This window comes from Mustela erminea, chromosome 3, assembly GCF_009829155.1.
Source record: "Mustela erminea isolate mMusErm1 chromosome 3, mMusErm1.Pri, whole genome shotgun sequence".
In the NCBI taxonomy this organism is placed as follows: Eukaryota; Metazoa; Chordata; class Mammalia; order Carnivora; family Mustelidae; genus Mustela; species Mustela erminea.
In genome coordinates, this window is record NC_045616.1 from 115,006,291 (window position 1) to 115,034,180 (window position 27,890).

General features: G+C 41.0%; 1 protein-coding gene across 7 annotated transcripts in view; it reads left to right on the plus strand.

Moving 5' to 3' along the window:
- The window catches only part of EBF1 (EBF transcription factor 1), a 387,792-nt gene that overhangs the window by 16,787 nt on the left and 343,115 nt on the right, over nt 1-27,890 (plus strand). For all 7 annotated transcript variants that reach the window (XM_032337165.1, XM_032337166.1, XM_032337167.1 and 4 more), the window contains exon 6: nt 8,490-8,558. In XM_032337165.1, the coding sequence (XP_032193056.1) occupies nt 8,490-8,558 (69 nt within the window). The remainder of the gene's footprint in view (nt 1-8,489; nt 8,559-27,890) is intronic.

The following is a 27,890-nucleotide window of genomic DNA, read 5'->3' on the forward strand; positions in this document are numbered from 1 at the left end:
TCTCTTATTTTAGCTTCCTGCAATTAGCATGTCATTAGAATGAATTTTCCATGTTCTATTACATGGGATTCTAGCAAATAGTGGACAGGCAGGAAGATGGATCTCGAACAATAGGCCAACTAATGTCTATGTATCATAGATTTGCATCTCATATCTGTACATGTTTGGACTATGCTAGAAATAATTCTACTCTTGAAATACTTAAAGATATATTATGCCTTTCACACATAAGCCTACCCCCTATTAACGCAGTTTATATTTTTTCTTGTTTTTAAAATTCATTGGTCCAAAGTATTTTATTATGCCGGTTGGTGTGCTTTACTGCTGACGTTCTTTCTATTTTTCAGAAACATAAAAATAGCAAAAATAAAATTCTCAAGCCACTGAAGGCAAATGATGATGTTTGTACTGTGTGGCTAAGAGGGAAAAGCCATATTCAAAATGTCATCCTGCTAATGTTACAGATTACGGTTTTCCTGGCTGCCTGTAGATGTGTAAGGGGTACTGTTTGTTTACCAGGCCGCCATGACCCTATTACACAAACCTGTCATCTATTGTGTGGCTAACAGTCTTTTAAATTGCAAATCTGATGCTCTTTAGGGGGCTTCTGGAAAAAAATTCTCACTTTCCTCACCATCCTATTTCTCTTGATTTCTTGCCTGTTGTAAGTGGAAGTTGGGATGTGCTGAATTTGCACCAGGGGTGCAAATGCAGGCTCAATTATAAGCATAAAATTAGAGTCTGTTCACCATTAATCAGCCTGGCTAATTGCTATGCACCACCATTAGCCATATGGTGTGAAAGACAGCTTGCTCTCCCCAAGATGAAATTTCTTCATTGCAGACATGAAATAGTGAGGGCCCTGGATTTTAAAATAGCTTGTTTTAGATATTTAATTTCTAAACAACTTTCTGCAGTGCCTTCTATCAAGGCTAACGGCACAATAAAACTTTGCATTTATGTCACAAAAGCTGTATATTTATAGTACATTGGAGCTATGGTAAAGGAGACACAGAGAATTTAGATCGACAAGAAAGGGCTTGGATGATTCTGTTTTGTTGCAGGCAGCGGAAAAAGAAAAAGAAAAAAAAAATCTGAAAAACACCAGGGGGCTGTGTTTCAGTTGGTTGCAAATTAAAAAAAAAAAAAATTATTTTGTTCTGTTGAGAGGGTAACCCCATTGCTTGAGCTGGCTAAAGGACTTATGACCATTGGATTGTACTTACTGTCTCTCTTTGAGGTAAAATCTCTTTGACTTGATGGTGTACAACTCTTTTTCTGGAATTCTGAGAAGGTTTCTGCATTTTTGGTGAATTGGGATCTACCATACAGATTATCATTATATTTTGCTAATACTTAGTGGTTAAGTTCTTTAAAAAATATGCCACCCCAAGGATTTTTTAAAGCAGGAGTCCATAGGGATTTGATTATACTGCGTCCTATGTTTAAATGTAAATGGAAAATAGGACCTATGCTTGGTAGGGGAGCCCTAGTCCCCAACCCCGCCAAGCAGGCCAAAGTCAATTTTCTCCCTTTCCAGTGCACAGGACGGTTGCAGGGGATGGGTGCTCTGTTTAGGAAAACATTTTTTTCTATTACCAGTGCCCAGCCTCTTGCAGGGCCATGAGTTCCCAGGGCAAGTGCAGGGCAACCTCTTGAAATAGTCTGTTCTTTCTTCCTCTTTTGCTGTCTTGTTCTGATTTTGTCCTTCAGATTTCTACTTAAGCATAGTTTTTAAGTGTCCATGGTCCTTGGCCTGAGTTCTGTCTCCTGGTTATGCACTCCTATTATATCCCATGCTTTTCCTACATAACAGTTGGCACGTTGTAACTGTGTGTCCAGGTCCTGTCCTGCTTTGCTGAGCAAAGAGCTCCTTGAAGGCAGAGAAGTCACTCAGCTTTCGTCTCTGCTTTAGTTGTCCCATGTGTGAAGTGGGGGGAAATGTTACTTCTCTCATAGGGTAATTGTTAAGATTAAATGCTATGATCCCCATAAATACTTATCACGGTGCCTGACACATGGTACGTACCAAGTGTCTATTGTTATTCGTGATAGGAAGAGCAGTAGTATTTGTAGTAACACCAGTGGAAACAGAAGTAGTAGTACTAGTAACAGCTACGTCTGCCGCGTCTAGCTAAGTACCTGGTACATAGCTGCTCAGAGTGAAAGATGATAAGAGAACATTGGAGGGAAGTGAAGTGCCTCCTACAGCATTAACACACTTTGTTCATTGGAGGTATGGTGGTTAAGGATATTTTCATTCATTCTTGTAGCACCTACTATGTGCAAAAGCACTGTGGAACACAGAGCCAAGGGACTGGTCCTGAAGTACGAGAGGTTATAGGTTAGCCTGGGAGAGGGCACCTGTCAGCAGATGACCCGACTGCGCTGTCTGTGATGAGGGGTGAAGCAAGGGACTGGGGCTATTCAGAGAAGGGAGGCCATACCCGAAAGTGGGCGGTGGCCACAGGAACGAGGAGGGTGGGAGAGGACAGGAATTTTAGAGGGTGTATGAAGAAGTGTTTGCGCCCATTTGTTGGTGGTCTGGCGGGATTTCTGTGGGAAGACAGGGTTGCAGGTAGGTGGGCTAAGGCCTGGAGCTGGGAAGAGAGTCAGGGCAAAGATAACCGGCATCAGAAATGTCTTTTCCCAGAGGAGGAGTCGAAGCTATGGGCTTCCATGGGATTGGAAAAGGTGGGAGACTATGGATACGTGCTTGGGGAGGGGTCATATTTAGCCAGGAGGGAGAGTATGTTCCAGAATTAGGAGAAAGAACCTTGAGCATACAGGGCATCGAAATAAAAGGAGGGTGTTTCCAAGATAGGGGGCCATCCTCATGATAAGTCCTGGGAAGACCCAGGTGGACTTGAAGAGAGAAAAACACCAGAAAGTCACTGGTGAACTTTGAGAGAGGACATTCAAGTGAGTGCTGAGGCCTGGAAACCAGATTTTATGGGATTAGGTGGCAAGGAATGGTGGTGACTCTGGCAAAGAGAAAAGTGGGCAGTGAAGAAACTAACTCAAGAGAAAAGGAGTTTTTGTTGTTGTTGTTGTTTGTTTTTTTAAAGATTTTATTTATTTATTTGAGAGAGAGAGAGAGCAAGGGGAAAGGGAGAGGGAAAGCAGGCTCCCGGCCGAGCAAGGAGCCGGATGTGGGGCTCGATCCCAGGACCCCGGAATCATGACCTGAGCTGGAGGCAGATGTGTAACAACGGAGCCTCCCAGGTGCCCCCCCCCCTTTTTTTTTAAGAAAGTGGGACAACTTGACAGTGCTTGTAAGCTAAGGGAAGGAGTAAACTTATCACTAGTCAGACTATTCAGATAATTCGTGTATCTCATTCTATAGCCAGTTGGGCTAAACAGGAAAGATAATCTTGTTTTTTGCGGTGAAGTTTAGAGATTGAGGGGATGCTTTTCCCCAGTTGAGAGAGCCTCTGCTTCTAGGAAGAGATTCCACGTCCCTGTCATGAAGATCTGCAGGTCCCATGACTGGGAAGGGAAACATGTAAGCACTGCTTGCCCTGGATTAGGAAGCTGTGTGTCAGCTCACGGGAGATAAGCCCCCGTGTCAGGCTGCTAAGGAGGACACTCATATGTTCACTTTTCCCTGGGTGTGTGGAATTATCTGGGAGATGCATGCTCTTGCTAGGGAAAGGGATGCTGTCTTGAGTCTGAAGTGTTTGTAAGATACCGAGTGCTGGGGACCCACTCCTTTGACCCACTCCAATATGCTCTCCTGTCACTTGAGTTACAGGTTGAGAAGGATGTGAAATCGTGGGTTTCTGGCTCTGTGACCAAGCCAGTCAGGAAACCCCAAGGCCCCTGAAACGTGCCCACTCTGGGGCTCAAAGGCCAGGGTTGTGCCTGGTATAATAAGAACCTAAGAAACAGTTTTCAGTGGATGAAGATAAGCGATGAGGGCATAATTGTCACTGTGATTTCTTTCATGAACACAGTAACTTATCCCTTAAAATGCTCTCACGTCTGTGGTCCCAGGTGCGGTGCTGGTTTCGCCTGAGTGCTCTTCTGCCTTCAACCTAAGCGAATCTGTTTTCCCTTCATCCTGTCCTTTTTGGTGAATGCCTGTCTTGTGTGTGGTGGAGGAGGTGGGGCCTACCTTTCTTGGTCCTTCTGAGTTCAGCAGAAGGAACTAGAAGGCAGCTAGGTTTAGAGAAGAGGTGAAAGAGAAGGTGAGGAAAGACCGCGACGGGGAAGAAGGGCTGGTTCCTGCTCCGCTTGGCTCTGGGCTCAGAAGTAGGAAGAGGGGGTGGGTAGATGTCAGTTCAGTCCAAAGGAAGACATTTGCTCCCCAATTTAAGGTTGATTTTCAGTTTTCGAATGGGAAAGTAGTATTGCCGCGCAGAGCAGAAGACTACAGAAGGATGGAAATGAAATGTATACCCCTCCATTCCTTCCCACTTCCTGTTCCACTCCCTACAGGTCACTTCTTGGAAGTTTCTATTCATTTATTCAAAAACCTATTTCCTGAGGGTCTACCGTGCCCTGGGCTCCGTTCTAGCTGCAGTCTGGAACAAAAGGGTCCAAGAGCCTGTCCTCATGGAGAGGCAGACAACATAGAAGAAAATGAATATAAAATAGGATGCGATGAGTGCTAGGGAGAAAAGTGAGACAGGCTGATGGAGGGCTCTGGGGCAGTTCTCCAAGGAAGGGCTCTTTAAGGTGGCGACTTTGTGTAGAGATTTGAGTGGAGTGAGGGGTGAACTGGCTCGTACCCAATTCTCTCTTCCTCCTCCTCCCACTCTCTCTCTTACGCTTTCATTTTTTTTTTCCTCCCAGAGATAAGACCGTACCATATACACTATTCAGCAGCTTGGCTTTCTCGATTCCTAATTTGATTTAGACTTCTTCCCATGAGAATGTGTAAAAACCCATCTTCATCCTTTTTAATGCTGCACATCATTCCGTATGACCATGCACACACACACACACGCATGTAGATGTGTGCACACACATATGTGCATATCTATAGCTCTTTAAAGTAGGGCTCATCCTGTAGATGCTATTTTGTCACTGCTCCAGGTGCGGAGCAGAGCCCAAGAGTCCCAGTTCAGGAATGACGACTGTGTGGGGTGGTGGCATGACCCCCAACCCCCACCCCGCAGACAAGAAACCTGTGGGGAGGCCATTTTTTATACTTTGCATAAAGGGCTTTTTTTTTTTTTTTTGGGATGGTAAGCGACCTTCAGCCCCTTTATTTTGTTTTCTCCTCTTTCCTTCATTACCTCCTTTATTCCTGTTCTGTCTTTCCTTCTCCACTTCTGTTCTTCACATCTGCCTTTTCCCCTGGGTCCCTTGGGGGCCTAGCAGAGAGAAGTGGTTCTCCTTTATGCTGTGCTTCAACTCATCTGGCTGTGCTCAAGGGCATTTTTATTTTAAGGGGATGGAGAAAGACAGTGCTTAAGTCAAAGGACAGATCTCAGGCTTAGTGTGGCACTTGCTTGCGGGGGGGGGGGGTGATTTGGGCAAGGGTGGGGTGGGAGGGAACCTTCCTTCCGTCAGCGTCAGCCGTGCCTGATCTGAGGGTCGGCTTGGCTTCCCCTATCTGTCGCCTTCCCATTTTCTTGGATCGTATTTCCCCCAGTACATTACATCATTCTTGAAGTCATCCGATCGATCAATCAATCAATCAATATTTGAGCTTCTCCATTCTATTTCAGTCCTTACACTACTCATTAGGTAAACAAAATGGACAGGTTCTTCCTTTACAGAGCATACAGATTCGTGGGAGAGCAGGGTGAGAGGAGAGAGAGTCACCAAATAAACATTCGTGTAAGAATATCATTTGCATTGTGTTACATGTCCTGAAAGAAAAAAAAAAAAAAAACAGAAGGAACCTCAAGGGGGTCAGGGCCAGCCTCCCTGGAGAGGGAGCGTAGAGGCTGAGGCCTGAGCAGGGAGTAGAGGCTGGCCAACCAAGGAGGGGCTGGAGGAGGAACCGTCCAGGCAGGGACACCAGGGCCCGAGATCAGACTGAGCGAGGCAGATCAGGAGACTGAAACTGGCCAGTGTGTTTGGAGCGTCACAGGTCAGAGGAGAGTGACAGGAGGCTGGGCAGTAGTCTGGCATCATGGCTCACCATAGATCTATTCTGAGTGCACTGGGAAGCCATTAAGAGGTCTTAGGCAGCGAAGTGATACAGTCCCATTGACATTTTGAAAAGAGCCTTCTGGCTGTCTTAGGAAGTAAAGAGTGGAGGCAGCAGGGCTAGATGGGAGGCTACTGCAGAAGTCCAAGTGAAGAATGAAAGCGACGTGGATGGGGGTGATGGCCGTGAGGAGAGAGAGAGACAGGGAGGACATGCAGATTCTACTTGGAAGCAGCCATCCCTGGGGGGTCGAGCCCCTGGAGGACACTGAGTCTGGGCAGGACCTGGTGAGGGTTGCACCATTGGGAACCTGCATGGCCCACTCACCGTTTGAGAAAAGAAGTGGGGGGAATGGAAAATAATGAGGAGAAATAGGCCTTCCCATCCGCTGGTTTTGTCCCTGGGTAAAGAGGACGTGGGATGTGTTGATAGGCAGCTGTTGGAGACCTGCTGCTTCTGGGGCAGCTGGGGAGCAGCTTTGCTCAGGTTCGGAGGAAGAGGAGGTCGGAGGAGGCAGGAGCAGGGAGTGGTGATGGCCTTCATGCAGCACTTAGCAGGACCAGTCGCAGAGCCCAGCTTTATACCCTGACTGCACTGAATCTGCACCCTGCTCATTAGAGGTGGACACCGTGGTTGTCCCATCATACAGATGAGGAAATGAAGTTTCTGTGGGGTGGACTACCTTGCTTAAGGTGGCACAGGTAGCTCTGTCTTATTTTGGAGCCAGAGTTGTTAACCACCGTGCTGTCTTCTGGCAGGCCCTTGAAGTGTACGTGTAGGGGATTAGAGTTAAGGGATGATGGAGTTTCGTTTTTAAATTATTATTTTTTTTTGCAAGCATTCCGATGACTGCGCTTCTCATTCCCTTGTTTCCTCATCTGTTTTGTGGGCACTGGGATACTTTGGGCTTTCTAGCCCCCATAGTCCTGGTATTTTAAATGTAAGCCTAAAAGAAAATAGTCCTCTTTGAATCAGAAGGGGAAAGGCCGAAAGGTAGATGGAATGAACTTCATCTGGGGCTTTGACAAAGGAGATACGGTTCTTAACTACTGCTTTCCGAAGATATGAGAGACAAAGAGAATTAACACCAAATTTGGAAGCTGATTCTCTTCTCAGATATATAGTTAGGAAAGAGACTTCCCAACTTTGGTGAAAGGCTCTCTATCCAGGAGTATATTTCTGGGTCCTGAAAATGAAATTCAATTCAATGTTTGGTTCTCTCCAGCAGCTTTCTAAATTTAGGCCCTATGACTCACTAAGTAAAATGTGTGTGTGTGTGTGTGTGTGTGTGTGTGTGTGTGTGTATGCACGTGCCTGTGTAAGAAAGAGGGAGAAAAGTGCATATTTTATTTGTGGCACGTGGTAACGTATAACCCTTGGATAACTTCCTCACTTCCTTGACTGATCAAACACGAGGTTTATAGTGTCCCCCTGGGTGTAGACTGACCAGTGTGCACATATTTTATTTGCCAACAAGTCTCAGATGGATAGTTTTCCACTGACCATGGGTAATTTTCAAAAAACCTTAATTCTGCTCCCCTCCCCCAGACGCATCCCAGTTTTACAGAAACGGACAGTCTTTTCGTCACAGCTGGGGTGGGATTTTGATAGTGGGTGCTTTTCTTGCTCAAGGCTGCTTTTTCTCTAACCTAATTAAGGGCCTCCATTGTGAGGTCTGTGCTAGCCTTTGGATCAACTGTCCATAATACGTCCAGAAAACTTAAATGGTGTCCAGCACAGGACACAGAAGCCAGACAACATGTGGATCTCCACTTTCTTTTATCTCGCCTCTTCTTCGTCTTCATTATTATGTTGTACTTTTATTCTCATGAGAATGGTTCAAAAGCAAACAGTTACAGCTTTAGGATTTTGGGCAGGCTGAGGTTGAAGGAAACGTCTCCCTTGAAAGGGAAAGGAGAAGAAAAAGGAATCCATTTAATACAGAATGACTGGAGGGGGAGAAATCACTCATACCTCATTATTGACGCGTTCCACACAATTAGTGTGATCTTGAGGGAAGAACGTTTGAGCCACCCACAACCCTGAATATTCTCATTGGGTAGAGGTAATAATAATGCATTTCACAGTGAACTCTTCAATAGGGCGGGCAGTGATGGGGAGACCCCATCTTAGGGCTGTCAGTCGGGGCTCCAGGAGAGTCCCTCTTCCTCCCTCCTTCTTTGTTCGGGGAGAGGTTAAGCCTGGCCATTAACCCATAGACGACCCACATAGAATTTTCTGTCCCAGGGATCCGTTGATTGCCAGGTATGGCTTTGTGGTAATTCTAGCATTTGCAACCCAGCAATTTGAGCCTTCTGTCTGCCTAAATGATGATTTTTACATTGTAATGGTTGTACTAAATCCTTTCGCTTTTGCTCCATAGCCGCTGTTGTGACAAGAAGAGCTGTGGCAACCGAAATGAGACTCCCTCAGATCCAGTGATAATTGACAGGTAGGGACCACTCTACTTTCACTGGATTCTTATTCCTCATTATAATGAAACACCTGCCTTGTGTCGCTCATGGGCCAGGGTGGGGAACGCACGTGGCCGAAATGTGCCTGTTGGTCATGGTGAGTCTGCGTCGAGCTTTTGCGATTCCTGGGAAAACCATATGGAATGTTCTTTGGAGGCCCGTGTTCTTGGATTGCTTCGGTTTTTTGTCTGATTCATGCTCTTAAAGGAATGTTTTTTTTCTTTCCTGACTTTCTGTGGCTCAATCCTCATGCTGTGCCAGGAAGCTACAGAAATAAAATAATAATAGTTTGTGATTTATGAAATGTGGTTGGGTGCTTATAAATATTTAACTTCTATTTGAAAAATGTTTGAATCATTATCACTTTTAGCTACAGTAGTTCTGTTGGACGTAATCCATCTACATTTTTAAGGTTTTATTTATGCATAAAAGCAGTTTTAAAGAGATCTGTGAACCAAGACTTTCTCCTGTTATCTCCCGGCATTTGATGGTAGCTCCTACTGTATTGTAGGTTGATTAATTTATCCTGCTTGTCTTAATTATTGTGTTTTTAAACAGATCCATATTACTAATCTGACATGGCCAAGTAAATCACTGTAGAACAATAAATCTGTTTTAGTTGTTTGGTGCAATTTGGAGTCAGTGTGTGCACATATTATGCGAAGTCGCACTCCAAATATTCATTTTACATTTTAATTATTGAAATTCATTGTATGGAAACATGTATGATAAGCCATTTGTTACATAGCATTATTCATTGAGAGTTAAATGGCCTGGAAGGTTTATAGATATAGTCAGTTGTCAGCTAGGGAAAGAGCTCGCACCCTTCACTAGCTGGAAAAGCGTCTTGCAAATTAGACTGACGGATCCCTCGTTGAGGAAATTAACAGCTGAACAAAAGTTCCTCTTTGGGTTTGGTAACAATGATTTTTACAAAAAAAAAAACAAAAAACCAAACACCCCCCAAACCAAACCAAACAAAAAAACTCCTATATATCTGTGTTCCCAATTCTTTACCTTTTGGGGTTTACTTTATTGTTTTTCAGTTAACAGAAAAAGCTTCATCGTAATTTATGTCAAAACATTGATTTGTTGATTTTGATTCATGTGATTCTCCAGGCTTCAACCCAATTTTGATTGCCAACTAGCTTTAGAAAGCTTACATATCAATCAGATATTTTAACCAAGTATCTCTCTGATGTTCACCCCAAACATACACCTTTGCTTGATAACTGAGTATTAATAGACTCGATTCAAAGTTAATACACGTGGACGTTTCGTGTGCAGTGAGGTCGTATGCCACCTGTAGGGCTGGAGCAGTATGTTTATCTACGCAAGCAGACGGGCCATTCGAGTAATTCCTTTTTTTCTGCAATGGAAGAGAAGTCTTCATATGAAAAAGGTCAAAACTAAATATAACCTTTATGCTGTTTGTTTTATTTAAAGCCATCTCTTCGAAATACCATTTGTTATTTTCGGCAAGTTTTTCTTAATGCTTCTGTTAAAAAGAAAGTGTTCTGATCAAAGGACCAGCCCAAATAGTCCCCCAAACTTTGAAACTATCAGCATTCTGTTCTGCCGCATAGTTTCTTTTGGTGTAGATGATGACAAGCACCGGACCTTGCCACCCGCAATGAAAACACTTCTTTTGCTTGTGAATGGGTTAAGCTTTTAAGTTCTTCATTTGGTTTTAAGCCGTGACTCTGATATGGAAGGTTGATATGACTGTGGTTTGAATAACATTTGATTTTGACCTGTTCTTGTGGGTTGCGACGGCATAAGAAACTTGACTCAGCAGCGCTGTAATTAGCCCGGCCTGTGTTTTTGAAACAGGATTGTGTTACCTGGATTGCATTAGTGTGCCTTCTATTGTTGCCGCCTAGCATCTGTCCCAGTAGGGTACTTAAAACCTTTCCTTGGCTGGGGTAGTTCAAACAATTTAGGCAAAATAAGTATGCACTTTATACTGTTGGTGGCTTGAGAGATATTACTCATGACATTTCTCCTTTTCATTTTTTCCCGTTTTGGTTTGACAAAGTAGAAAACTGTGTAGCCAATGTTGGTCTCTTAAGAGAGGAGTGTTTTAAAACCGGCTGAAACCTAGTGGATCTGCAGAAACCTCAACATATGTTTATTTGCTGGCGATTGCCACTGTCTCCCATGAACTGTCTTTTCAAGCAGTGATGCCAGCTGATATGCAAAACCCCATTTAGCTATTTTTATTTGCATCCGAGTTTTCAGAATTTATTTGTCCTTGAGTCTGCCAAAGGTTTTTAAAAGCTCCAACCCTGTCTCTGCTGATATGTGAAACTTTCATTTTTAACAATGAGAGAAGAAAATAACAACAAGAAAAGAACTCACACGAGGAAGGGCAAAATAGAAAAGATTTTTCAATTCCATAAAATTGCAGCAAAGGGAAAAAAAAATGATGGCAACCGTGTTTGAATTTCATAGTTTCCAATTTGATTCTATATTACCGATTGCATAATATCTGCGTTACGTGCTTAGGGTTTGATTTGCTTTCAGATTTATGGATGTGAATCTCTGCATATTTTGCAAAAATAGGTTATGGGGCCTGCATTCAGTAGCAACAGTAACTGTTTTTACAAGATGCACACAATATGCAATTATGGAGCTTGAGGTACAGGCAATCACTGCGTTAGGATTTAGCATAGTTTTAACACGAAGTCACCTTTTGGGCACCAATAATTTTTAGCTCCCTTGGCTTGTCCTTCGGATTTTGGAAGAACACTGCTATTTTTATCAGTCAAAAGACTTTTAGCAGTGGTTATTCAGGAAAACTATTTATAGGATAGATAGAAGAGGTTTTCTGGTCATACGGCAATGGTGCAGGCTAAGCTATTTCTGTGTTAAATTTTGGCTGTATTTTTTGCTGCCAGTGATTTGGGGACATCAGCTTGGTGTATTCTATCAAAAAGGTAGAATTAACAAAATCAGCAGTTGCATGTTGTGATTTAGAAAGTGGGTTTTTGCCTTCCTTCTTTTATAAGAGCATGCCACAAAGTGAGAAAAATATGACCCAAATTCTTTTTACATTTGTGACAATTTGTGAAGTCACTCCCAAAAAGTTTAGAGAAAGATTTCTGTAAATGTAGAAAGTGTGCCTGTGGAGTTGACTGCCAGGTTATATTTCGGCCTGATGCCAAATGGCTTGATTAAGAATTATAAAGACCAGGATGTGCCCAGCGATCCAGATATTTGGGCTGCATAGACATGGAAAAAGTCATGTGTGTTACGTTTAATAACCGATGACCAGGAACTAATAACAGCAAATTTCATTATCATTGAGGTAAATGTGGTAATTATTGTTAAAGTAAAAAGCAAAAACTGACTTGCTGTTATTAGATTAAGGTGGAGATTGATTTAACATATTCACTGAGTAACTCATATTTGAATTTAAAAGGTTTGCAATAAAATTCATGTTTAGAAATTGAATAAATTGTAGTTTTATTACCACATTGGATATCCTTGTGTCCTAACCTTTTTCCTTGGAGTTATCTTAGTTCAATAAATAAAACCTCATTAGACTATTCCCATTTCAACGAGTTTATTAAATTTTGCAGGAGTAATTAGCATAAGCTGTGCTAATTTTTCTGGAAGACTAATGAGGGAGGTTCTTAATTAGGTTTACTTTGTAAGAATCAGAAAAGATGGTAATGACAAAAGTCACACAGGGTAGTCTGAATTGGGAACCCAGTTTTTCTGAATCTATTAAAAAAATCTTCCCATTTCTACATAGAAACTTCTTTATAAATACTTGAACTGAATATAGTAAGTGTGCAGACTGTTACACTGTATCTGGTTGGTTAGGGTTACCGTCCATTCTTGATTTGCTTCACAAAACTCATTATTTTCCTATCCTTGACTCACTAAACTATCTTTGAGCAATGATACGGGCAAATACAGATGGTCCTACAAAAACATTTCTTTCTCCAAATTATATGAGTTATACGATAGGATTCCTTTTGCACAGAGCCCTGAAGTTTTCGGCCAGATTAGCTGTACTTATTTCCGGTAGGGCAGGATAGGGTACGGCTCAATATTTGTTTGTTTGTTTGGTTTTTCAATTTAGGATCAGTGTGACTGATGAAATAGACCAGTAAGTATAGGAACAAAATAAGTGCCTAATTTTTCATGTCCTTGCACTGTGGATCCTGGGTTGTTCACATGTGGAATTTTTTCTTTTAATAGATAGAAATAATAAAGGGTGAGATTCCTCCTCAGATTATGTTTTCCTCTCTCATGTGAATTTAGACATAGTCCTTTTGAGATGTAACAGGGCTTGAGTAGCCTGCACGTTTTGAGTTCCTCCGCGGCTGGTATTATAAACATGGATTTTTAAAGCCTGTTGACTAATATATCTATAAAAATTTTGGATTTGCTTATTATAACTTTAACAGATTTGTTTTTCTTTTCCATTTATAAGATCCCTGGGTCTATGTTTGAGATGTAAGCCTTGTGATACATTTTTTTAAAAAAATACATGAATTTTATAACATGAAAAACTCAATTTGTTTAGAATTAAGGCTCTTCAGGCCACACTGACCCAAGGGGGTCCTGAAAAAAAAAAAAAAAAGCCTGTATTTGTCTTTTCCAGGATTATCTAAAGATCTTCCATATCTCAATCACTTTCATTTAAGGAACAGTAGTTGGATTTGCTTTATGATTATTGTCTTAAATACAATGTTCAGGAGTGAAAATAATACAATGTTTATTTTACCTGTTGAATTTACATGACATACAGCATATGAAAAGCCAATGTCAGGGTTGTACAGAGAAGAAATTTTTCTCAAGATCTGTTCTTCAACGGAGAGGTCTAAATACTATGACCGAACTTTTTAGAAAAGTCCAGTATTGTCTTATTGACATTTAATTTCCTGATGAAATTGGCCCGATATATTTATATAACGGGAAGACAACAGTAAAACTTTAGAATTCCCATAGAGTTGGGTGGGGTGTGTTATCAAGTCCTCAGCTCTGTGAACATAACATATACTTTGTTGCAAATGAGGCTTTTCCTCAGAGTTTCATTTCCTTGACCCTTCAACTCTTATTATTTTGGCCTCTACCCAGTTTTTAGAAGGGCCAGCCACTGCACATAATCGCAATGTAAGATACACAAACTGCTGTCTGGGGCATGAACAAGCAGAGGTAGAAATGCATTTCTTGGAGTTCTGATAAGTCTTTATACCATCTGATTTCTTAACCTTGAATGCTAGGTTAAAATAAAAGGAGGAGGACTTCACCCTTTAAAATTGCCCCAGGCAGGATAATTGCTGTCTTCTCGGTTGGATAGAGAGGTTTGCATTTTTCCAAACGTGAGAAGCCAGCATTGACATGGAGCCTGAATTTATGATTGTTTATTAACCCTAGTGTATTTAAACATTTGTTTTCTCAGTGGGAATTCCTATGTGATTATTAGTGATGAGACTTATGTGAGAGAGTATCACTCTAAATTTTATCACATATCAGATAATACCATTCTGAATATGAGATGAGCCGTGTACATTTGTGTGCAGTTTGCTACCGTGATAAGAAAATAGCAAATACAATAAGCTAATAGCAGTCTGTATTCCATTTGCTATCAGCTATTCCCAAATACACAGCCAGGATGCATTAACATGCATTTCAAATATGCTGACAATATATCATAATGCAAAGTACTTTTACATGGTATAATACTACTGCAGACACTGTATAATGAACAACAGTGGTTTTCCTGTAAAGGAAGTAATGGCAGCAACTTCCAAGAAATGTATTTAACGAAGCTTCAGAGAATCAGCAGTGTGTGTTTGTGTGTGTGTGTGTGTGTGTGTGTGTGTGTGTGTATGTATGTGTGTAACTGGCCTGGGCGTCTGCTTGTGGTGGGGGTTTTTAATCCCATGTCCTCATAACTTTGCTTTTGTGACAGTTTTGGAAAAATACAGAAAAGCAGTACAAAGTCCCCTGTGTGTCATCTAGCAACTTTGCATAGTCAGTTTGTGATGAGAATATATTATATTAAATATGCTTTTACTTTTCTAACCGAAGTTGCTTAGAATGAAAAAAAAAAAAAAAACCCCAAAACCCTCCCCAAGGGCAACTTTCCATTGATAAATTCCCCTCACTCCTCTCTAACAGCCGGGACCTGACTAAACTCTCTAAGAAGACCTGACCAGATTTTAAAAAGTCCATTTAGAGTTTCCTTCATATAAAGAGATGGTATTTTGGTCATTTTAACTGGTGGGAAGTATTATCTGAAATCGAGTGCTAATTCCTCATTCTCTCTTCTCCCCCACCCTAGCCCTCGTTTTACAAACTGGGTAACTTTATCCTGTTCTGGACAATATAACAGCGACCTAAATACTCCAGTTGCAATCAATGAAATATGGTGAACAGTACAGGTTTGTTTTTGGTAGCTTACTGGCTTTAAAGGTGTGGGTAGATGAAGATAAATCTTCCTTGCAAACTCTCCAGTTACAAGCCTTTGTCCAGAAGCAAATGAAGGTTTTAATGTTATAGTACTTATTGTAATAGAATTTTAATTGCCTTAATCCTGCTAAAGTGTGAAGCTGAGTGTGTGTGCGTATGTGTGTGTGTTCTTCATGGGGAGGGGAATCAAGCCAGAAAAAAAACCCTGCATATTTTCAATGGGGGATGGGGTCACATATGGTAAATGATGCAAACTTAATGAACCTGATTCGGGGGGGGGAAAAGAATGCCACCGGCGTTTCATCCATGTAACACATACTCTACTTTCAGTGGGAACCGAGTGGTCTTCGCTGTGCTTTGGGGATTTTTATTTTTGAAGGTGAAGTGCTTCGTTTCAGTTCCAAACTTGCCTGCAAACCCTACTTGGAAAGACTTAACTAGACAAGCTGGCAAATTATATAGCTTGATCCCACACAATAACCTCCAAAATGGCACTCGGTAACTATACCATCCCGCTAACTGTTGGAGGCACAATAGTTTTGTAATATAATATAAAGTAATAGTGTTAGCCAACACATCTTTAATAAGATATTGTTCATGCCTTTGCCATATGCTACAGAGCAGGCTCTCACTCGGTGGGCCTTTTGATTCCTCTCAATAAGATTATTTCAAATACTCTAATCCTGAATCATTGACATGAATACAAAAGCCTAGTGACATCTAATAGATGCCTCTTAGCTTTGCTTTTCCTCTTGTTCCTTTCCTTTTTCTTCTCTTTTTACCTGACAAAAAGCTTATAGACACTTGGGCTCTGTCTCTCAGTAGCAGCATGGGGGGCTCCTCGTGAAGTATAAAGGAGGAAAAAGGACTGACAGAGGCCCGATACGCTACAGAGTGAAGGACCATAGATTAAAAGTAAATGCCAGTAAATCCTACCCTGTACACTTACTTGTTCTTTTATTGTTTTCTTTAACACTTTCCGTGCCAGGGCAGAGAAAAAAGAGACAATAACAATCAAATTGCACATTGCATTTTTAACTTGGACACGGTCGCTGTACACATTGTAGAGAGTTTTGGCGAGAGTCTCAGATTTTGGTTCATGGAAAGTTTGTAGTGGTTTAGAAAAAATGCCCTTTAATCAATACCAAGAATCCTTCAAGAACTTTTTGCTCACTTGCTGCTCGACTGACCATATATTGGTATGATGTGTGTGGGGTGGGTGGACCAGATGGGCCCTACTGGAGGGTGTGAATACTCATAACATGGCATTTCGGGATCAAAGTAACTTTTCCTCGTCTTTCTTAATCGATGAACTGGAAATTAGCAAAGGGAAACATTAGGGTATTTTGTTCCATGGTTAGCTGCTGTTTTTTTGTATGGCCTTGGATGCTGCCAGTGCCCTGAGTACTCTGCCTGCCCTGGACGGTGCTCTCCACTCAGGCTGACAACTTTTCAGATGGTCAGAAGTTGTTTCCTCCTCCGTCTTTCCAGAGCAACCATGATTTGACTAACGCTTTTAAAATTTTTTTAAAAAAGATTTTATTTATTTATTTGACAGACAGAGATCACAAGTAGGCAGAGAGGCAAGCAGAGAAAGAGGGGCAAGTAGACTCCCCGTTGAGCAGAGCACCGGATGTGGGGTTCCATCCCAGGACCCTCAGATCACGACCTGAGCCGAAGGCAGAAGCTTAACCCACTGAGCCACCCAGGTGCCCCTGACTAATGCTTTTTTCCCCCCACTTTATCTGAATATCAGATAATCATCCTATTTGCAACTCATTTATTGCTGTTCTATGGAGTAATAGTTTTCTATTTTCAAATATGCTTTTCTTTTATTGGTATTCTGATGTTAGTGGTGTCTTAGAACACCATTTTTAGTACTCTTGGATGTGAAGGTGAAGTTTCCTCACAAAATGTAAAGTTAGTTTGAAGAACCTTCGTCCTGTATCAGGTTTGATTTTCCTCACACCCCAAAGTACGTGTGCGCACACACACACACACACACACACACACAGTCTTTACAAAGACAAAAACAAACATGAAAAATGAGAAGTCTCTTGTATTCATTAGAAAGTTCTTTAGAAAAGAAAGTTATGTTTGAAACTATTACAATGTCGCAAACTCTTGTTTCTCTACAATTTCGGTGTTTTCTTAAAGCCAGATTATAATCTCAGATGAATGGTGTATATTTCAGAATATCTTTTTTTTTCTATCAAATTTTCTTTTTTTTAAAAGATTTTATTTATTTATTTGTCAGAGAGAGAGAGAAAGAGTGAGCACAAGCAGAGTGGCAGGCAGAGGCAGAGGGAGAAGCAGGCTCCCTGCCGAGTAAGGAGCCTGATGTTGGACTCTATCCCAGGATGCTGGGATCATGACCTGAGCTGAAGGCAGCCACTTAACCAACTGAGCCACCCAGGTGTCCCTCAGAATATCTTTAAAAAATTGAGTCCTTTCTGTGGTTGTAGGAGTGGGAATGACCTATTCTGGCTGTTCCTATATTCTCTTAGAGACCTGCTTCTGAATCCTGGCCTACAAGAATTGTAACACAAAACAAAATCCTTGACCAATTAAGAGTGTCATAGTTCCTTATATCTGAATGGTACTTGAAAGATTTAGGGATGTTTATGGAATAATATTTCAGAGAGTCCTCTTTGCACAAATGTGAGGGCACAAGTTAACTCCATTTCACAGTGGGTAAACTGAGGCATCCAGCCCAAGGAAATTTATTAGTGACAAAAAGTAAGTGATTAGAAATCCCTTCTCTCAGTGCTCAGCCTGATTTGTTTCCCCTCCTCAATTGTCTAGTTTAAAAAAAAAAAATCTGTTTTCAGTATTTCATGTAGTTTCACTTATTTTTCTTGGTATCCTTCCTTCATCCTTGGTCCCATGCATTAATCTAAACCTTTGCATTTAAACAATTTTTCTTTAGGAGATTTGGCACTTAACTTTGGGATTAAAGATAATAATAATATGACTTGTAAATTGTTGAGCCCATGGCTGGGACAATATTTGAGTTCTCATGTCCTCATCTCTTTTGATGAATAAAACATTGTGTGGTTCACGGTGGGGGGGCGGGGAACAGGCACTAATGCAAAGAGAAATCTGGGACAGGGCAGGGTATGATGGCACAGGCATCAGTTCCGGACTCCGTTAGCTGAGGATCAGATTTCCTCACTGCTGCTTACCAGTACCTGAGCCTCAGATGGTTCAGAAAGTTCAGAAAGGTTCAGCTTTCCCATCTTTAAAATGGGAAGAGTCATTTCAGTTTTGAAGCGTTGTGAGGGTTAATATAGCTAGCCCACGGCGGGGTGCCTAAAGTCATTATCAGGTGCTTGCAATTCAAACATAATATATTTTGTGTGGATTGTTACTCCTTTTTTTTTTGGATTGTTACTCCTAATGTGGTGATTGCCATGGGACTTTCTTACAAGCAGAATTGCCTTACTTTAGTTTATCATGGTAACTAAGTCCTCTTGGATGAGGAGTCATTCATTCATTTTTTTTTTTTTTCCTTTCCACAAGAATTTATTGAGTGTTTTCTCTATGCCAGTCACTGCTTTCAGGGTTGGAGATGTAACTGTGAATCAGATACACATTGTTTCTGCCCTCATGCAGCTTTCAGTGCCTCCGAGTTGGAAAAAAGCCAATAATTTAGAATATTAATGGTAAACAAAGAATATTAATAAAAAAAAAAATAGAAGACTGCTATCTTAGATGGGGATCATGATCAGAGGAAAAATATCCCTGCATTGAAGTTGCCTTTTAGCTTTTACTCAGTGGTATTGAACTTGGGCAAACTTCGGGGCTTTATCACAACCTACAAGGCAGTCTACACACTGGTTAAGACCACAAGCTGTGGAGTCAAGAGAACCTCGGATCAAATCCCACCTCCGCCACTGCTGACTCGGGCTGCGGGGCAGATCACTGAACTTTGTGAAGCCTCAGTGTCTTCATCTGTAAGACCGGGGTAAGAACAGTAGTTCTTATTTCACAGGGTTGTGGTGAGGAATAAGTCCATGCACATGGAGGGTACTTAGCACAGGGTTGTGGTGAGGAATAAGTAGAAGCCTCATGGAGGGTACTTAGCATAGGACCTGACACACAGATCATATTCAAAGAAGATGGACGTTATTTTTAAAACAAGGGCTGTAATGAAGAGTTCTTTAAGATCCTTTCCAGCTCTGAAATTGTAATTTTAGTTCCCTCTGGTATTGCTGAGGCAGGTGAACTTTTTAGGAGGTAGACTGTAAGCCCCAGAGGGCCATGATTTGCGTGCGCTGGTCACCGCTACATCCCCAGCACTCAGCACAGTGCCCCACTGCCGGGTAGTGAGTGCCCCACTGCCGGGTAGGGAGTGCTTGGGGTATGTTTTTGTGAAAGGAAAGAAAGAATGAAAGGAGCTCGAAATGTGGTTGTTGAAGCTGGTGGTCTCATCGCTCTGCATAAAGACAGGCTTGTTATAACTACACAATAAAGTGAAAATGCACTGCCATTAAAGAATGATGAGAAACAGAAAATGTAAGATAAAATATTAAATTTGTTACACTTAAAAATGTTAATCTTCACACGATTACCATGCAAATCCCCTCGTTGCCTAACTATTTAATTGATCAAGTAAATCACAGAGCAGACAAGTAAGTGAAAAACCCTGCTGTTGACATTCTCACAAAGCACATTTTCAAGAATATAGTCTGTTAACTACTGTGTCTGTTACACACGATAACGTGCACTTAAAACACACACCCTCACACACACACGTAGGGCATCCTTTACAAACAAGCGGATTTCAGAGAGTTTGGGAGAAAGCTTTATTTTTGTATGGCAATTTTTCTGATTCCCATGATTATATCAAAGGTGAAGTCAGTATTAGGGTAACACGTTTTGGCGGTGTCTTCATTTTATATAATGTTAGAAGACTTAGGAATTGACCCCTTTTTCTTTTAGGCAGGTAAAATTGACATGTTACTCCAGTGATTGAAGGGTTAATGAATTCTCTCTTTTCACCCCCCCCACTCTCTCTTCCTCTCTCTCCCTCCCCCAACCCCCTTGTCCCCCACCTCAATCCCATCATGTGCCTGGTTGACTCTGAAAGAAGGGGCTTGAAGTTGCCCACAGGGCATCCCTTTTCCCAGCCTTCTCCAAGGCCACCTGGGCAGACGGGAGCTTGCCTCCTGTCCTTAGGACACAAAATCCAATCAGGCAGCACGTCTGCTGGGCTCTCTGACCTGCTAGCTGGCAAGAGGGAGGAGAAGCAGAGGCCACTCACATTCGATAGGCTGTATCGTTATGGCTTTAGGGGGGGTCCTGCGTCTACTGGAGGAAGGAAGTTCTCCCCTATTTCCAAGATAAGGTGCCACTCATGAGAGCAAGGTGCTGAACTAATCAGATTAATTGAGAGGCCCCAGATCGTCCTCATTGACCCCATCTCTCCTTCCTGTTAAAGGCAGATAGTGCAGACAGACAGATTACATGTACTTTCGTTTTCCCCCCAAAGCCCATGAAATCTACAGGCGGATCTACTGTAGGATCAGCTGAATGTCATTTGGGCCATCTAAGCGTGGGTTCTTACGGAACAGCATGGCATTATACAGAAACAAAACAAAACAAAACAAAACAAAAACCAGCTCTCCCTGAGATTGAGAGGAATGCCTTCAACTGTCTGATTTTTTCTTCTTCCTTCTCTTTTTTTTTCATGTTAAAACAATCTCGGCTCAACCCAGGGTGACTGTTGGAGAATCCAGATGGATTCCTCTCTGGCTCTTTTATTTAAGATTGAAACTTAAAAAAGAAATATCTCCTCATGATGCATCATCAGCCAGAGGGAGTTTCTTGGGCTGGGTTTCAATTCTTCTGTGTCCAAGCTGGACGCTGGGGGCTGTGGCCCTGACTAATGGCATCTCGGGCCTCCCCCTGGAGCAGCCGAGTGGAGGAGAAAACAGAGCTGGTTCAAGTAAATTCTGTGAGGGGCGGGGGGCTCCAGCTCCCTCTTCTGCACTCCGAATGATTTGTCATAGTTTAATTTCAAACACTATCATTGACTATTCTTTCTTTCGACCCACCTCTCCCCCCCACTTCTTTTTTCATGGAAGTTCCAGGAATGACTTTAATTATCTCCACAATCAAATTCTCATTGCTGCCTCTGTGAAAGTGTGTAGTCATAGATGGCAGGGATTATTTTCTTTAGCACTTGGGGATAGAGAAACTGGTTGTTTCAAAATGAGAACCAGCTGGTTCCACAGAGTCCCATTTAATGGGGAGCCACTTTGTACACAAACCTTTGCTCAGGTCGGTCATTACGCCAAGCCCCAAATCAGCAATGTTTGGTCTATCACCCTTTATTAAACGTTGAGTGAGGAGTGATTTGGCCGATATGATGATGATGATAATAATAATAAAATTAAAAAAAAAACCACCCTGCATCTTTAATTTTGCTTCTGCTGAACACTTGGATTTAGCAGAAGCATAGCTCAAACTTCTTCCTATGGTAATTATATTGTAGATCTAGTTTACCATTGCTCTCTCATAGATGGCTGGTGTGTGTGTGTGTGTGTGTCTGTGTGTGTGTCTGTGGCTTTAACCCTCTCTAAATCTAGAAAATAAAATTAAGCTCATCTTTCAACATAATCTTTCATCTGACAAGTACAGTAGATAGATGAAAGGTAGATAGCCAAGTTGTGGGTCCCATTAATAGAACCAATTGGAGGGCAGAGATAACTGCTATTATCAAACATCTTTTATGCCATCCTATAAAATAAGAATGAGGTGATATTCCATATATATTTTGCTGTCTTTCTTGCGTGTAGAAATTGGTTTGTTGTCATTCCATGTTAATCTCTAGCAGCACTAAATTCAATTTGAAATGAAAAAAGTACTTTAACTAGTTGACTGTACAAAATAACTTTTGAAGCCTGCAAAGAAGAAAAAAAAAGCATAAAAGACTTAAATTCACAGTAGACATGCAGTTAGGAGAATGATTTGTTTTTAGAACTCAGGTTGCATTTTTATAAGATAAACTATTTTCGGGGCTGCAGCATTGATTAAACCAGGGTTTGAAGGATTAAAAAACCCAGCAGCTTCATAAAGATTTTTAAAAAATCTAACAAAAATTTCTTACAAATGTGAGAGATTCCCTTGTATTATTAATAAGACTACATGGCTAATTAAAAATATTTTTTACATTGACAACAACACAACAAAATAGCTTGAAGAAAGCTTAAAAATTTAGAAATTTATTCTTATAGGGAGTTTGATCAGTAAGCCCAGCCCTGGTATATAGCCCCATTTTACTTGTTTTATTTTTAGAATTTCCATATTTTGAAACATGGTTTGGGTAAAATCCTATCTAACAATTTTTTAAATTTTCTGTTTGTTTACCAACTACTTTGATTATGTAATGTCTCTTTAGTTTAAACTGTAATTCTCTCGCATTTTCCTATATCTGTATTTAAGGAAAATTCTGTGGGTTTTTTAATATAAAAAACAAATAACTGTTATATTTCCAGTCACTCAAATTTGAACTGAATTTTACTTCCTGTTTCAAAGGTCAAGGCAGGCTGACCTCAACAGCAGTGTGGAGGCTGCTGAATTATTCATATCATTGACTTTGTGTCAGCTTCCACATTTGTGGAGAGGGATGTTTTATTCATTTATCTCATTTAGGGTTCTTCTCTGCACCTGTTTCTACCATTAAGTACCCTGTAATTTGCATTTGATGCTAATTTAGTTTCATATCAGCCTGGTCCCCCCTTGTTAATTTAATTTTCTAAGACCCTTTTCATTACAGTAGAACTGTTTTCCTCTTTAAAGCAAACATCTATACAAGTAATTGTATAAACTGCCTTTTAAATAATATCTTTTAGAAGATTCCATCGTTTAATTCCTTAATTCCTATAATTAGCCATGGTTTGATTAATGTTTCAAAGGGTTAAATTAAAATGCAGAATTACTCAAATGCATACTTGAATAATTTCTTATATATAGCAGTGTTCGCGTTTTGGTATTCTTCCTGATAATTCTCAGAACAGTACGTCTTAACAGCAGTAATTTTCTTTATTTAGAGTGCAGTTTAGTTTACTAATAGTAGTTTCTTTCAAATCACGGTGCTTTCAACATTACTTGTGAGACGTTAGTTTTTGCTTTCACCAAATTGCTGATAGACAGTGGCTTAAAAATGTTTCTGCAACATTAATCATGACATACCCAAGATAATAAGGGCAGAATTAGGTCTGATTCTTTGATATATCATGGAAGTTTGGTATACTGAATTTCAGGAAACCGTGTTACAGTCTATGTCTTTGTATTTTCTGTCTGCTGCTCCGAGAAGACTGCGTCGGTATTCCTCAGTTTCCCGCACGCAGTGGTTGTAGCAAGCCTTTGTTTGTATCTATGAGTCCCCGTTGGGCTTCACTCGCCAGCTAGATATTGTAGAAATTAGGTGTAAGTTGTGTGAGGAGGTCAGATTGAAATGTGGCTACCCTGGTAGGAATAGCCATGTCCCTGGAGTGTTCACTGGGGAATAGGAGGTCATGAGAACTAGCAGCTCATATAAACCAGGTATGCAGCCTTCTGATTGTTGGGGAAAGAACTCTACCTCAGTGCTTTCCCTGTAACAGTTTGGGAGGTTTTTTGTTTTGTTTTGTTTTGTTGTTGTTGTTTTTGATACAAAGGTGTCAGTATTTCTTACAAGTTCCCTTAAAGGTGGGGATTTAAAACAAGGGTATGAATTATGAATTCAAGCTCTACGGTACATGGAAATGATGGGGAAAGGAAAGTTGTGGCAGCGGCTGAATGTTACTAAGAAGTCAGTCCAAGCTCTCCAGTGACCCTTCTTTCCACTGGGTTGGATTAGTTTTATCTGCTGCTCATATTCTCTGGGGATAGCAAATGGTGCAGTCGCTTTGGGTTTCCAGAAGGATTTCAGACCTATTGAAACTGGAGTTTGAAGGTGGCTTCTCTTCTTCTTTCACTTATAAATGATTCCGGGGGCCTCCCACAAACAACTTTGCAATTGTGGAAAAGTGAAAGGGAATCTCAGTTTTCCAGCAGACAGCTTTATCTGTCTGGTTTCAAGACAGGGCCGTGGGTGAACTGTATGCATCCCACAGGTCCCCTTCAGCGGGGACTTCTTGGATGTGCCCCATCACAGTGGATTTTTCACATCCTATGGTTTATTAAGCTAGCTTTATGCTTGTGCTGGTGGGCCTAAAACAACATGAGAGTTTTCAGGATTGAAATGTGGGATCTTTATTCATTAACAGAACATTTGCTTACTGACCCTCTTTCCCCCCAGTACAGATATACCTCTATCCCCCCAGTGTAGATATCCTTGGTAGCTTGGGCAAGACTCTGAGTTCCACCAGAAAAGTCTTCTTGAGGTTTGGTTAAATAGCCAGGTTTAAAAACAATAAGGAATACTTGCAGAACTTTTAAGAATGCAAAGTTTTCCCATCCCAGACTAGTTGGTGCTTGGCATTCTACTCTTAGACTCTCATCCCTTTAGCTAAGAGCCTTTGATCTCTCCTAAGACATACATAACTTGGGGAAGGCTAACACTTTAATTCGATCCCTCATCTACCTCTAAGGGAATAAAATAAAGATTTTACAGTGTTCAGCTCTTTTCAGTGTGTTTGATTAAAAAGCTCTTTCACCACATTGCTTTAGTTCCCATGACAACACTGTGAAATAGGTAGGGGTTTTTGTACCCACTTCACAGATGGAGAGAATGAATAGTTTAGCTTCATAAAAGTGATAAGGAACCTAGCCAGGTCTCAAGGGAAGGTTTTCAGAATAGGAAGAGACCAGGTTTCCCTTTGAGCTGAAGAGACTCTCAGAGATTACAGTCCCCAGTCCTGTCATTTTACAGACGAGAAAGGTGAGGCCAACAGAAGCTCAGTAACATTGCCCAAAGATCTAATTAGCCTTAGAGCCAGGACCTAACGCCAAGTCCCTGGCTCTGATTCCAGGGTTTTTTTCTGCTACTACTCTGGCCATCTGGGTCCTTCTTTGCTCTTTATTTCACCTTATGTGAGATCAGCCTTAAGGAAGGGTATAACTTGTATTTTCTGGATTTGGGTCTAGGGAAACCCATGCGTCCCATACCTTCTAACACTGCCCAGAATGGTACAGAGGACATACAAGGAGCATGTGTTAAATTTCTCCTAAGAAATTATAACAGTCCTGGGGAGGAAAAAGCTACAGAAAACCCCATCATAAAAATGTTAGTTTATTTTTAGATGCTTACATATTTCACTCATTGGTAACTGTGCTTATTTATGCTATGTCATAACATTTACAGAAAAAAAGCAATACTTGTTTATATTTGTCAGAGATATTTCATCAATAGTCATCTTTCAGTGAGGATTTTATAAGTGTTTCTATTCTAGACATCTCATCATGAGCAGTTGTCTCTGACTATTATCTTTCTCTGGAAGGCACTGACATATGTAAATATTGAACTTGGCGATTTTCAAAGCAAGTCCCAAGTTTAAAAATTATCTTATATTTAAACCTAAACAAATTTAATAAACCTTCCTTTCCAGAAATAATAATAAAGGAAATGAGGTATTGTTGTACAAACTAATTCTGAAGAAATCGTAGTGGAAGGAGGAAAAAGTACGTCGAACTTCCCCCTACTCAGAAATGCCTTTGTGTACCATGTTGCCTGAGCACTTTTGTCACACCTCTTGAACTGCCAAGGAGGGGGCAGAAGTCCTGGGTGTGGTGCTGAGAGAAATTAGTAGCCCCTGGTGTAGCGTCCATCTGAACTGCAGGAGAGTGACTCCAAAAGGCGCATTCACCCGGGAGCCTGGAGTGGATAATCAGCAGCTTCCGTACTTTTTCAGGAGGTGGGAGAAACCTCAGCATCTGCATTATATGCCTATCTGGCCTGCCTAAAATGATTGGGCTGATTTGGAGGAATGTTGGTTTTCCATCTTGGTTCAAATACGTGACTGACTGCCCCTTAGCTAAGGGTTAAGTCTTTTTCTCCTGCATCCATTATTTGGTTATTGGGGGCCATTGCGTAGTTTAAAAAAGATAGAGTTTCGAGTTTGTATATCTTCTCTTCTTTTTTTCTCCTCTTCTCATATTAGCACAAACCATTCTACAAGCTGAATTCTCTTATGCTCCCAAGTGTTTGGATGTTGGAACCCAGAAAGAATAATTTTGCTTGACCTATTAAAAATTATTTCTTGATGGGGTGGACTCTTGTTTGGGATCCATTGTTTTCATTCACGGAGGCAATCAGACAAACATCCAGTGATATCGCTGACCTCAAATAGGGAAGATGAACCGACATGTTACACTTAATGTTTGGGAAGCATCTATAGTATGACATAAAATGTAGCCCCTCTTCTTGAGTGGCCACCACCCTAGAGGTACCATATGGCCCTTCCAGGGCCCTCACTCATAACAGAAAGAACATTCGGTATAGCATCCCTTTCTCTTTCCCAAATCACCACCAATTCCATTGAATCACATCCTTCTCCCTCATCACCTGGCCCCCCCACCTCATGTTCATGAAGTGACTCATTATGCATCAGATTCAGCACAGGTTAATGTCCTACTCTATTAATTTTTGATCTTCAAGATAATGTTACCTCCATTACAAACCCAAATTTAAGAATATTCCTCTGTTAAGGAGTGGGCCTGCTTTTGTACTGTTATAGGGCTGATAAGTTAAATCGCTCATGCTGAAGTTGGATTTTTCGTTTATAATGAAAATGAGAAGCAACCTGGTGTAGAATGCTGAACTAGGACACAGGAGACCTGGTTTTTAATACCGTGTCTGCCATTATTTAGATACGTGAGGCTCGGTCAGTCCCTTAACTTCTCTGAGTTTCAGTTTTCCCATTTATAAAACGAGAGAATTGGACACTTGGCATCTGTAAGATTCCCTCTCTCTCAATGATTTTAATCTTCTATACTCCTGTAAATCTGGTCATCTCTTATATCTGACATTGGACTTTCGCCTATTCTTACACATTTGCTTGCACAGCAGCTGTACAAAATGAGCAACCAGCCGTATCCTCAACCAACCCTCACTCCCTCGTTACTTTGTCCCAGGTTTCCGGTAGGTAGGAAGAGGGCGAGGCCCATATCTATTGCTAAGATCTAGTTAAAGCAGAGGGCTATTGGGTGAGGTCATTAGATGATGTACCTTAAGGATTAATTGAGTTGGTATATTAAAATTTATTGATAGCATAACTTGGGCAAGGTGGGAAAGGGAGTGAGCAAGAAAAACTGTAGGCTTATAAAATATGAGTCATGGAGACAAGCTCATTACCTACGTGCAACCCCGAAGGCTGTTAGCAGAGGCTACCCATATGATACCCCAGTGCCTCTTACCAGATTTTTGGGTTTAGACTCTTCCAGAAGAAGCAGCCTAACTGTTGATAGACTGAACTGCACATAGCACATGCTTATTAAATGATTGTTAATTGCCATCAGATATTACTTCATATCTGTACTTCCCAGATGGATAATTCCCTTTAAGACCAAATAACTGAGAATCTTTAGAATAAAACTATGGAATTATATGCTTTGCTAGCATACTGGGCTTGGGGCTGTGTATGAGAATACACTGTATATCCCTTAAGCTTAAAGAAATAGGAATCTCACAAAATCTCAAAAACATTTTTTCTTTCATGACATGAGGAAATGAAAGACCAAGAAACAAAACTTCATCCAGGAGTCTATATATGCAGAATATGTGCATATATCTGCATATGTATATTTTTAAATTTGAAGTGAAATTCTTGAACCCATACATGTAAACATTATAATATTTTGGCAGATTACCAAGGAAACAAACTTGTCAGTCCCATGGATAATGACTTTCTGAGAATTCCAGGTACAGAATAGGCCCTCTCAGGATTTCC